At 35.2% G+C, this 13,935-nt stretch overlaps 1 protein-coding gene across 1 annotated transcript in view; it reads left to right on the plus strand.

Annotated features, from left to right (window-relative positions):
• Positions 1–13,935, plus strand: part of LOC100740191 (probable chitinase 10) — a 30,582-nt gene that overhangs the window by 14,807 nt on the left and 1,840 nt on the right. Inside the window, exons 2-10 of the mRNA XM_003492582.4 lie at positions 8,713–8,794; positions 10,314–10,474; positions 10,875–11,112; positions 11,286–11,465; positions 11,608–11,731; positions 11,976–12,285; positions 12,879–13,308; positions 13,378–13,595; positions 13,706–13,860. Of these exons, the coding sequence (XP_003492630.1) occupies positions 8,713–8,794; positions 10,314–10,474; positions 10,875–11,112; positions 11,286–11,465; positions 11,608–11,731; positions 11,976–12,285; positions 12,879–13,308; positions 13,378–13,595; positions 13,706–13,860 (1,898 nt within the window). The remainder of the gene's footprint in view (positions 1–8,712; positions 8,795–10,313; positions 10,475–10,874; positions 11,113–11,285; positions 11,466–11,607; positions 11,732–11,975; positions 12,286–12,878; positions 13,309–13,377; positions 13,596–13,705; positions 13,861–13,935) is intronic.

A 13,935-nucleotide genomic window follows, 5' to 3' on the forward strand; every position in this document is an offset into this window, starting at 1 on the left:
CCGTGCCGCGGTAGCCGCGACACTTACAACGATAATTGTTGATAACTAATTAATTAAAGGAAAATTCCGGTCGAAATTGATGTGTGAATCTTGCCAGAGATTTTACCTTTATCGTATGATCCTGAAAGTCCATGAATTTTATCAAGGAAAAGCGTAATTAACGAATAATTCTGAAATTAGAGGGATAAGCTCGTCTGTCCTTGTCACACAATATAGCTTTCCTCGTCTATGACGTCACGTATGTCTGTCCTTTTCGCACAGTATTGCGCTCCTTGTTTAACAGGAATTGAGATACCTCCTCGCACGTTCTATATTCCTGTTACTTTCTCGCAGTTCCAACCAAATTCAATAGATGGCAGCATCGATCGTAGACAAGGAGCGCACTACTGTGCGACAAGGACAGATATGGAAATTAGTTGCACCTTTTCGCCACTACGTGGCGCTAGTGATGCACAAATGGCGCGAATTTTGATTTCGAAAAAAGCCAATTAGAAGGATTAATTTACGATCTTTTGCTGTTGCATCTTCCTAATCGAACCCTCAGCTTTCTTTCTTACACTATTCGAACCTCGAATTGCCTCTACGAAAGTTTACAAGCATTTCGCAAATCAACATTTCCCAGTTTAATATAGTATAACAATTAATTTACCACGTTGATAAACGAGATACAGAAATCGTTATATAAATCGTTGGACGAGCCGTATGTACACGAAATGATGATTCATTTGTAACATGTTGCAAGATCAAGTTGCCGTATGTATGCCGGTCGCATTAATTACGGGGAACATCGACCTTCGTGGTGTTAAAAGCTTTCACGAATAAGCGACCTTATTATACAATGTCGCACGCCATGAGGTATCTTCGAAAATTTCCATGATAAATCAGCGAACTATGAATATTTATGTAAATCTGTATCTTACCGAATGGAATCAAAAAATGGAATTAATTCACCTGAACACTATTCTTCATTTGGATAAATTTTTATTGGATGACAAGGGTCTGTTGAATAAAAATGCCATAGTAATACAGCGATAAACATGCTTCGCCTGAATAAATTTTAATTGGACGAAATAATTTTATTAAGCACAGATATATTCGAAAATAAAATAAGTGTACAATGTAGAGTACACCATGTGTTATCAACAATTTGCCAAAGTTAGCAAACCAATAGACCAGCAGCATTTCTTCGGCGACTCTGTATCTTCTTTTAAACTAAAACAGTTCTCTTCTTTTAAACTACAACGTTCTTCAATACGAATTAGATATTTAGAGAATTATTAAATTAACGTTAATTGTCTAAATTGTGGCATTTCGCTTACATACAAAAGATGAGTCAACTTGTTCGTAATAAAACAAATAAATAACTCTCACAGAAAGAAAATATCCATTTAATTTCTATAAGGGATTGCCACTAGGGATTTTGTCACTAGGTGGTATTGCCAACCTAATAAATTCCCCAGAAATGACTACTATTTTTACCTAAGCCATTCAAAATTACTTTGTCCGAATAAGTTTGCCAAATAACCCTACTTTATCTGAAAACACTAAGAGTATTACAATGACTCTGTATCTTCATGCATTTATGAATAACAATGCACGCCTAATAAATTGCAAAGATGTACATGAATTCTTTAGTTACGTTCATAGAAACATAAACTTGTATCCGTATTTAAATTTTTAAATAAATGCATCAACTTCTATTTATCACATTTTTATCTCTTCCTGCTGCACGCCTGCGTAGTAATTATTAGGTTGGCAACTAAGTGATTGCGGATTTTGTCATTAGGCAGTATTGCAAAATCCGCAATCACTTAGTTGCCAAGCCAATAGAAGAGAAGAGAAGAGAAGAGAAGAGAAGAGAAGAGAAGAGAAGAGAAGAGAAGAGAAGAGAAGAGAAGAGAAGAGAAGAGAAGAGAAGAGAAGAGAAGAGAAGAGAAGAGAAGAGAAGAGAAGAGAAGAGAAGAGAAGAGAAGAGAAGAGAAGAGAAGAGAAGAGAAGAGAAGAGAAGAGAAGAGAAGAGAAGAGAAGAGAAGAGAAGAGAAGAGAAGAGAAGAGAAGAGAAGAGAAGAGAAGAGAAGAGAAGAGAAGAGAAGAGAAGAGAAGAGAAGAGAAGAGAAGAGAAGAGAAGAGAAGAGAAGAGAAGAGAAGAGAAGAGAAGAGAAGAGAAGAGAAGAGAAGAGAAGAGAAGAGAAGAGAAGAGAAGAGAAGAGAAGAGAAGAGAAGAGAAGAGAAGAGAAGAGAAGAGAAGAGAAGAGAAGAGAAGAGAAGAGAAGAGAAGAGAAGAGAAGAGAAGAGAAGAGAAGAGAAGAGAAGAGAAAGAAAAGATTAGCTACATTCAACTAGTGGCTGAGCTCTCGTAACAGTTAAATGAAGAAAACTAATAGATAATATGTCATGCAATTAAGTTCATTCGTTTCAGACGAACGTTCTATTAGGTTTCAATCTAAACGATTCCATGTCCAATAGGAATGATCGTTGCCGAGCTTTCATAAAACTTTAATTAATTCGAAGATCGTAAAGGAACAAACCTACGAAGTTGCTTGGATGATCATGTTCGTTAGATTAAATATGTGTCGCACAAGGCAAGCATTTATGAGGATACTCGTTACGAAGATACGTGTTTAGATGGAATATATTGGCTACAAAAGCGTAGCAACGACAACAATTTGTTAATTAATGAAGCGAATGATGTGCCAAGACAAGAAGAAATAGCCATACTAAGGTGGACTCGTAATTTTGGTTCGATATGCTTGAACATCCACAATTACAAGAAACACTTATGAAGATATTTAAATTGGAATTAAAGGAAAAGGAAGAAATTATAGAATAAATTGTGCTATCGTTTATTTATTAAACGTTATATTAGACGATCTATTAATTGAAAATTAAATAAATAAAAATTACAAAACCTGAGAAATATCGCGCAAACATGATTCGATGGGGTGAACGCTATATTCCAAGCGAAGAACTGGACGTGATGGTTTTAGTTTACGTTTCTATGTGTTGAGAACCGTTCGAACGTCAATCGAAGCATCACATCAATTTCACAAATTGCTTTATATTTACCGTGTAATAATTTGACGATGGCATTACAATAAGCTGTGTCCTCTGGACACAAATAAGGAATGTGAAACTTCCCTGACCAATCCACGGAAGCAGTGTTAATAGAGATGAGAACTTTACTTTCAATGAAGCACAGCCTGTAATCTGAAATCTCGTTATTCGGTTATTTCCCTATTATTCGAACACGTTCTTGTCTCGACATTCCATTATCCAAGTGATCGTTTACGATACAGGTTGCCTCTCTTCATCTTGGAAGAAATATTTCATCGAGTCTGTTCATAACGCGGTACCATGCAAGTTAAATGGCGTCCTTACAATTTTCCGTGTCTCTACTGAATTTTATAATTAAATAAATCCTTTTATATTCCTGTATCTGTAAAATTTGAACCACTAAATTACAATAGTTAAAATATTACATAAAATAATTGCCCGTGATCGTACGGAATTTAAACGTTGCATTAAAGTGATATTTCAATTTTTAATTATTTTTATTATTCGAAATCGAAGAATTTATAATAATATGACGCGCCAGTGTTTCTCAAATCGTGGAGATCTCTTCGTGTCTTCGGTTTACGTAGATCACTTCCACGTAGTATTTATTCTATTATTCTGATAAACCTTGGCAAAATTATTTAACAATTTTCAATAACTCTTTTCGTTAGGAATTTCATCCGTCATTTCGTTAAAATAAAGAAATAACGAACAGAAGAAGGAGAAAAACAAAACTTCGCCTATAATTCATCCAGATATATGATTACAGTGTTAAACTGGACAACGTAGCTATTTTTCGCATCGCGGTTTCGCGGGTAATCGTTGGCGGCGTTTCCATGAAACGGAACGAAACGAAACGGGAGCGAGAAAGGAGGTGAAAAGGGTAAACGCGACTGAGAATGGGGAATATGGCGAAGAAGAAAGTTAAACGCGGTCTCTCACGGTACTTTATGCTACTTTTCTCCCGACAAGAAAACGTTTTTTTCTTCCCATTAGACTACTAGCTTTAGTCGGTTCTAACTTCCAGGTATAGTAACCTTAAGGCTCGTTTAGATTAGTCAAATCGTTCGACAGCGAGTGCCCCGTATCCAGTTCAAGGATCTCGAAACCATTTCACTAATATGAAACTGCTAGTTGGAAATTTCAACTTGTTCAAAGTCAAGTGACTTGACCAATAAGAACGAACAAAAGTAGAAATTTATATATAATAAATAATATTTATGTAGAATGTATATGTGATGGATATATGAACAATCTCCTTTGCAATAGGCTGTTTGTCTGAAATACGAGTAAACATACTACTAGACATATAAAATATAGTAAAATATAGTAATACTTCAAGCGAAGTAAATAACAGGCATCCTGATGAAGAAATTTCAAATTATTTGTATTGACTAAAATTTTTACAGTAATTCTTGTGCCAATTATTAACTTCGATTGGTTCAAACGAGCTTAATTGAATTTGTCATTTGATTTTGACATAACTAATATTTGATGTGAAATTGTTAGAAAATATTAAATACGATATTTCAAATCTTCTTCTTTACACAAAATTATAATTAATGATTTGTAAAATTTATAGGAAGAATAACGTTTCCTAATAATATAAAATCTAATATAACTTGTAATAAAAAATATCTACACAATAAACTCTATTATAAAGAGTGTTTATTCTTCAGGCGTAAGTAGAATGAGACGCTACTGTAGAATGTGAGGCTACAGTAGAATGAGACTTCACGAACGCGGCTTTACGCGGCTACCGCAATTTTTCACGCATCGACAAACGAATTGATCGAAGAGAAAAATCGCTTTTTATGGCTCTCGTCCCTTTCCTTCCCGCCTCGCTAATTACATTCGCTGGGCTGTTCGCTCATTTCCGTGTCGTTTCACTTGTGCTCGGTCACGTTCGAACAGTATCGAGAAATATGACACACTTATTACATTATGGCTGAGCGTCGCGTCGTTTCTACTGTTAAAATTTGATTAACCGAAAATTTAATGGATTTACTTTTGAATCTTTATTGGCAACTTATTCGGCATCTGAACATGTGCGCTCTGATTTCACTTTAGATTGTACAGAAATGTTTTGTGCCTTGCTTCTCCATCATATACGGGGTGTCACATATCAACTGTACTCACATAATGTTGTTAACGATCTGTGAGTAAATATAAGAGAAAAATATCGTACAACGAGCGATGTTCGTATCACTTAAACATTATTCGTGTTCGTACTAAAACATGGAATTTATTTTTAATGATTAATTAAACGAAAGGTGTTGAAAGGTTAAGATATATACAGAAGAGAAGAGTAAGATATAAAAATGCCAAAAGTCGATGCAAGCAGAAGATAAAGAATAAAGAAATTGCACTTTTTCCTTGAATTTATTGAAATTTCAAATAAAATATGTGCGTTGATGAATGGTAATAGATAATATATTTCTTTGATAAATAGTGAAATGTTAAAAATAAATAATAATCGCTTATGTATATTGTGCGTTCATAAAGTCTCTTAAAAAAAGAAAAAGTAGGGACATAATGGCTACGAGTTAAGATAATCTTTAATATGTGCTGTGTTTCAATATGTTTCACGATAAAGCTACGAAATTTCGTAAAATAACAGGATTTATGTAACACGATGAGGGAAGAGAAGAAAATAGCGGCGGCGAAGAAGACAAAAGAAAAAGGGAGAATGGCGCGTACTGCGGCCGATATCGGCAAACTGTATAATCGACGAAATAATTACGTTCTCCCCTTAATAGGCGATCTTGAGAATCGATTTCTCTGATCGTGGAGAATCGACGATCGAACGTTACCTCGCGACAGTTAGCGATACGACGTTGGCTCTTGGCTTTCGAAAATCTGTAACGCCAGTGAAATTTTCACGGATGGTCGATCTTAGCTGGTCAGCCAACTGCGACACTGACGAACCGACTCCTTTTTCTTCTCTTTTCTTTTCTTTTTCTTCGCTAATTAACTCGCTACTACGACCTAAACAAAATACATATTCGCATTAATGTTACAGCGCTGTTCAAAAGTGTTACATAGACGAAGAAAATATTTTGTTGTTGCTAGACTATGGATAATTGTGCAAATTTTTATGTACGCGACTAAGGAGTCACTCGCAAAGATCTTCGTATATTCTACAAAAAGGATTTTATAATAAAAAGAAATACCACAAAATTTCACGCCGAAGTTACGCTATGTATTTCGATGTAATTTAGAGTAATTAATATTTTGGCTATCGCCTCTTTTGCTCCGCTTCCGACTGCAACATTTTCTTAATAGCTTCGTTTTCTGTAATTTTTTTCGTAGCAGGTCATCCTCATAAGTAACATGGATCGTGTGAAAAAGGAATTTCCGTTACTATAAAATACAAAGTCGAGGCATTCGGTTATTCGTTAAGAATATGATGTTAAAACCATTTATTTGTTTTTTAATAATAGATATAAATTTTTCTACGCAATGGAACTAGTCTACGATCCTTGCATCGGGAATAAAGTGGAAATAAGAGGGAAACAAAAGCACTTGTCTGCAAATGTACATACAAAGTGGTTTTGAAAGCATCCGTTTCTAGTTGTGTTCTTTAATCTACGCGCATTGTGCTAATTAGCTAAGCTACGCGAATAATGAACATAAAATGTATAACGTGGAATAATTGCAAACCTAATAAAGACTCGGCTAATTGCCACGCAAATGACAATAGAGTGAAAATATTGTGAAAAAGTTCTCTTCGCCGGAGAATGTAATCGGATTTTTAATCAGTTACCAGTTCCTCTCTTATCTCGAAACAACTCTGGAACGCTCTGTGAAGCAGAACTCTACTTAGATGCAGTATTACAATTGGAAACGCTTTCACAAGATTTCAGAGCGCGTAGTATGTCGCAATATTCTTTTATCGCGATACGTTGATTAAGTAAGGGATTGAAAATTTATAAAATATACGATAAATTCACAAGTGGGCGTCCTGTTCTGAGAATAAGAAGAAACGAGAAAAGATCGATTTTTTTAGAAATGGGAAAGGTCAGACATACTTTTTAATAAATAGCATAAATTCTGTAGAAATTTTTAATGGGATTTACTCAGACGATCTTATTTAAGATTTAACATTTGGAATATTATAATAGGATATTTTATAAAATTAATTGTTAATACTGTACTTGATTATTATTATTATGATAATGTTAATTTGAAAAGATAATTAATTTCTTAAGTTGTTTCCATTCCTTTAGAAAATGATATACATAGCGTATTAACGGTATTCTTTAGTTGCTCTTTATTCGTGCTAAATATAAATGAAATTCCTAAAATAAAGCCTTCTTATTGCAGAAAGCATTCAGTGTCTGGATAACATAATTATCAATGACTTGTGAAACTCGATAGGAGAAATTGTTCACGGCGCCAGGAAACGTTTAAACAAATAAACGATATTACAATTTTACGATTGTTTATAATGAAACGAAACTTTCCATAAAACCTTTCTTGAATGTAACAGCTTCACGTTTCCCACGCAGACTATTATACCCCATTTCGGTTAAATAGGGAAGTTTACGATTCTCAATTTTCAATTCAGTAGGTCTTGGTAATTGATCGTGGAAACCGCAAATAACTTTCTCTGGTTTTTGTAATGGTGTTTGTCGTGACTAATATCTCATCGTAAGCCCGCATTTCTTTCTCCAAATGTAAGAATAATTCGCCAGAAAAATTTCACGAATCAAACGGCCAGCTATTTCTCCGTATTCCCTTCATAATATTTGTAATTTTTAACGAAATACATTTTCACTATACCTCTCATTTCACTTCACATATTCACTATTCATCCTATGGCGATGTTATTCATCAGTGTACAGTGTGAAAATGTACAGTGTGAAGTTATTCGACAAAAGTTGCATAATACTGCGAAACAACTTTGTATACGTATTACGTATTGAACGAGACTGCTTAATCGTAAAAGAAATGAAAAGTTATGTTTTCAATTCTTCCGAAGATTAATCAAACTTTAACTTTTAACTTTGTATTTCTCAACGAAGTTCTCTTTAAAATCACATGTAAATTATATAGTTGCATTATTCAAAATAACAGCACCATTTTTATCACTTCGTAAAGTGTGTTATTTATTGCATGTTTAACAATTTCTGCATCATTAAATATAACAGTGAATAATATTCCCTGCATTAAGAATTCTCTCCTATTAAGTACGTGTACCACCGTATGGTACACGTGCATGTACCACTGAATAATTTTCCACTCGTTGAAAGTCGTCCACATTGCTGAATAATAATGCGACAATAACTTACCACGATCAAACGCTTGTTCGCTACATGAAGCTAATTAAACATCTACGAGCTAAACTTCCACCTGTCTAATACGTTTTTCTAAAAAAAGAAAAAATTCGACGTTTAAGTTAGGTGATTGATAGGTTTGAGCAACACGCGGTATAAATCTGAACGTTTCCTCAACGGTGACCGCATTTTTGTTAGTTTATCGACCCGAACGAGCACAAAGAAGAAAATGGCCTCTCCGAGGCGGACTGAATCGGCTGCTGGTGATCGAGATCCATGAAAATATTTCGATATTTCGCGTTTGTTTCCCGGTCAAACATTTAGGCGTAATAGCAGCGACAGGTTCCACGGATCAGTAACACGTTCACTTTCTTTTCAGGTGTCGACTAGCAGAACGACCTGTTGTTGGCTGCTGCTCGTCTGCTTGATCGTACTTCTCGCAACTCTCGACAATGCAGAAGGTAATCACTTACCAACTTTCCAATGATATGAATCTTTCGCTTATTTTCCTCTCTTAACGTAATACCAGTTCGTTTCCTCTCGTTTCGAAATATCAGGGTAATTGGTACTGCATATCGACGACGGTTTGCTAAGAGAGCGATACAAGCGAAGAAAGTAAATTTTTCAGGAAATTAGTTCGAGATAAATAATTATTAATTACTCATTACATTTACTGATAGCTTATTTTACTTTTAATTTAGTTAGTACAGCGAGTTTTCGATTGATAAATCCCTGTGGATCGATAAATGGTAAAATATCGTTTCTTACGTAGGAAACAGTTAATTATCATTTAATAATTGTGACATTAACTCGCTTTCAGAGTTTATTTTTGCAAACATAGCGTCTTAAAAAATTAATCGCGTGCCAAGCCACCTCTTACGTATGTATTATGTGATATGAATGCGTTACCGGTATATAAATTAACGGATGGTGCTCGAAAAGTAGCCGTAATTTAGTCTGCTATGTGCCGACTTTTTCTTCAGTTTTGGACCTGTTCAGATTTTACATTTTTAATTCAACTTGACCAGAGAAGTGCGATAAATAATTCGATCAATAATTTCAGTCTTCCTATTCTTGTTAATTCGTTTCCCTGTCAAGATAATTTTGTTTGAAATTCGAGTACATACGATCAATCGTTCGATTCACTATACCTGAAAATCTACAAATTTTTAAGTTTATATTTAGTTTCATTCAAGAAATATTTCTTTCAAATTCTTTAACGTTCTAAAAGTGGACGTTCTAAAAGTGAAACTTCTATTCTATATATTTCAACTATAGACAAATATTTTTCTGGTCAATGTATAAATATGTGATATCGGTTTGAACGAATCGTCAATTTTACATTATTTCATCGTAAAAGCATATGTAACGTATATTTCATCATTCGGTTTAAATTATTTCTACAACCATTTTTATTTTTCAAAAGACAAGGTTGCGGAAGCAAAGCACTATGTAGAATGAGCGAAAGGCGCTAATCTCCATTTTCGTTTCTTCATTACAAACATGAGTCATTATATAAGAATGGCCCACATATTCTCAAATGATCAAAGTTATGTAAACTGCTACTAATATTTCGAAAAACTTTCTCGGGCAAACGTAACTTCTCTTCTAAGAGCATTTGCATAAACGTATGTATCTATGTTAAATACGTTTTTTACGCTAAATTTGCAAGAATTTGCAATTTACACTAATTTAACAGTATGTACCTTTGTATTAATGATCAATATATTTTTTATGTTGATTATTTTTTGTCTTTATTGTATTATTCATTGCCTTTGTGATTGATGTTTCGAAAGTTCTTCGCCTTTTGCAATAATGAATTCTTTTGAATAATTTTTATAATATTTCCAGAATAAATATCAAGTAAATAGAACAAATAGAGTTGAACATGCAGTGCCAATATCTTACCTATCTATTTCTTTATTTCAACAAGAAAAATCAATTTGCAACGCGTTAGTATAAAAATAATGCGTGAAACAGGTACAAGAAAAAGATTTCGCAGACCGGCAACCGCCGCCCCATCGATCTCGAGCGATCAGGAAGTCTCAGCAAGCGTGAACAGATTCAAGGTCACGCGAAATCGTATCAATAATAAGAACAAGAAGAATGAAATTCAGACTGGTAAACCGGAGGACTACAAGGTAGGTATGATAATTATTGTCACATATACAATGGTATAAAGAATTCTGTACTGATTCGTGCAATTTGCTGAAACTATTTAACTATCTCGGTGTCATGTAATTAGTAATTTAAAAAACCTACATTTACGCTTCGGCAACTTTGTTACTTGTATTCCAAGAAACGAATTCTTTGAAAAAAAAAATAGTACAAAATATGGTGTAATTTATGATACAATTTACAGTAAAATTTAATTTATAATAATTTTCTTCTTTACGAATTCTTTAACGTAAAAACTTATGTTTTGATCTTCGTAATATCAGAAATATCCACTTGTTATTTCCTCGTTATTTACTTTCTCAAGGAAATAAATGAGAGACGAAAAGCAACGAAGGAGTCGTAATGTAGTTTTAATTTGTACAGCTTGTATGTTACTATACAAACTGGTCTCAATACCGGACGAAAATTGGGAAATTTTTACCCGAAGACATACAACCGGACTTGTGTACGCACATCATATTCGCCTTCGGTTGGTTGAAGAAGAACAAGCTGACCAGCTTCGAGTCGAACGACGAAACGAAAGATGGAAAAACTGGACTATACGAACGAATCGTGAATTTAAAGAAGGCTAGTCCCTCTTTGAAAATTTTACTTGCGATTGGTGAGTATCTTTGGGAATATATCTTCCTCGAAGATGGATGGATTCAAATATGTCAGGAAGAAAATGTATACCTATTTATTTATTAACAAATTGATCAAAACATTGAATAGTGTTTTTTTAAATTTCTGCATATGAAGATTTATGAAAGTGTCATCGTTTATAATTTTAATCAGGTGGATGGTCGTTCGGCACTCAGAAATTCAAAGACATGTCCTCGACGAGGTACGCAAGGCAAACCTTCATATACAGTGCCATTTCGTATCTGCGTGATCGAAATTTCGATGGCCTCGACATCGACTGGGAATATCCGAAAGGAGGAGACGACAAGAAGAACTACGTTCTTCTGTTGAAAGGTAAATACAGAATTAATGCTAATTGGATTCTCATTACGCGTGCTATATGCTCACAGATAATCCACTTACAAAATCTACTTCTACATTGTAAAACTCCACACAAATTATCTAATTATACTATTTCATTTATTTACATCTACAGAGCTTCGGGAAGCGTTCGAAGCTGAAGCTCAGGAGAAGAAAATGCCGAGACTTCTTTTAACAGCTGCTGTACCGGTTGGTCCTGACAATGTGAAAAGTGGATACGATGTACCAGCAGTTGCTAGGTAAATCGACGTAACGAAATTAAAATTTCTTAGCTTTACGCTTCATTCAATAGAAGGATAAATATATAAAATCTGATAATAAAATAAAACAAGAAAACTTATAGACCATAGGTTTTTATATTGTTACACAAATTATTGCAAAATGGAGCTATCTTCAATTGTAAAAAGAAGAAATATAAAATTCGTCGTTTTGACGATTAATTCCATTGTCAATGGGTTGATAAAAATCATTATATCTACTTAGCTACCTAGACTTCATCAACCTGATGGCATACGATTTCCACGGGAAATGGGAGCGAGAGACGGGTCACAACGCACCTTTGTACGCTTCTTCGTTAGATTCCGAATGGCAGAAACAGCTTAGTGTGGATAACGCGGCCTCCATGTGGGTCCGTTTGGGTGCCCCTAAAGAGAAACTGATCATCGGCATGCCGACCTATGGCCGATCTTTCACTCTCTCGAACGTCTCCAATTTCCGTGTTCATGCACCTGCCAGTGGCGGTGGCAAGGCTGGCGAATACACCAAGGAATCCGGCTTTCTTGCCTATTACGAGGTACCTGCGATCTCTTGCTTCTGAACGTGACTCTTGCTTCACCCAAAGTGCCATTTTACTCATTGAAACTTGCGTGGATCGTAAATTTAAATCAAACTTTTTTTAACTCGCGAGGTCCTTAGATAATCGATCGATTAGATGCTTTCCCCGTTTCTTGCGGTTAGAAATTTATTATCGCTTTATTCCCGGTTGAAGGTAGTTAAAGGGTAAGCAATTTAGCTGTCTGTTTGATTCTAATAATAAGTGGGAATGGTGATTACTGGGTTGTGTGATTCAAAGGGATAGTTAAAACGGTGGTTTTAAGGAAAAATGTAAATGTAGATACAGTGGCTCGCGAAACTATTTGAACGCTTATAGAAACTCTTTATGAATATGTTACACAAAACATTTCAAAAAGTTTAATACAATATCTACGCGTTTACAAAAATTTTCCAGAGTAAGTATTCAAGTATGTGTTTAATGAGTCACAGTATAGAGATGTTTGAATGGTTTTGAAGTTTGATTAACTTTTTTAAATGAGAATTTGTAGAAGAAAGAAGAGCAATTTTTCTTTCGTACAAACGATAAGTACACCTTTTTTCTATTTTCTATAGATCTGCGAGATGTTACAAAACGGTGCAGCTTATATCTGGGACGACGAGATGAAAGTACCATACTTGGTGCAGAACGAGCAGTGGGTGGGTTTCGACGACGAGAAATCTATTCGAGGCAAAATGGACTGGCTGAAGAGCAAAGGTTACGGCGGTGCCATGGTGTGGACGGTTGATATGGATGACTTCAACGGCACAGTTTGCGGTGGAAATGTCAAGTACCCCTTAATCGGAGCGATGAGGGAGGAATTGCTCGGAATATCAAGAGGTCCAAGTGCCAAGGACGTCGATTGGAGCGCCGTGGCCAGCACTATATCTGAAAGCATCTTGAAAAAGCCAGAACCTTACAAGATATTGGTCTCGGATGTTATCAACAAGGCGAAGAAACTTCAAAAATCGACAACGCAACTCGTCGTTAATCCTCCTACCAATGGTAAACTTTTCTCCTCGAATTTTTTGGTTTGCGTTAACGCATTATAAATTATTTAATCATTGTTCGTAGAAAGGGCAGCCCAATCAATGTGCTACCTAACAAATTGGTCGCACAGAAGACCTGGAGCTGGAAAATTTGTACCGGAAGATATCGATCCAACTCTCTGCACGCATATAGTCTATTCGTTCGCAACCTTGAAAAATTACTTGCTTGCAGAAGAAAGCGAGAAGGACACGGAGATGTACGAAAGATTGATCGCTCTGCGAAATAAGAATCCTGACATTAAGGTTGGATCCTATTTTTCATACATATTGATCGGTATTGATACGTTTGACACGTATTTTGATACGTATCAAGCAGACCATGGTATATATCGATCGTCTTAATGATTTTTCAGATATTATTGGCGATCGGTGGTTGGGCTTTCGGGTCAACCCCGTTCAAAGAACTGACCAGTAATACTTTCCGTATGAATCAATTCGTTTATGAAGCCATCGAATTTCTCAGAGAATACAAATTTGATGGCCTAGACGTTGATTGGGAATATCCACGGTAAATTTCGAAAAATGATTTCTTCGCGTTCGATGTTCCCTCGTTCCTTCGTTTTATATTCTTCTTTTTATTTAT

This window comes from Bombus impatiens, unplaced genomic scaffold, assembly GCF_000188095.3.
Source record: "Bombus impatiens unplaced genomic scaffold, BIMP_2.2 scf_0765, whole genome shotgun sequence".
Taxonomy (NCBI): Eukaryota; Metazoa; Arthropoda; class Insecta; order Hymenoptera; family Apidae; genus Bombus; species Bombus impatiens.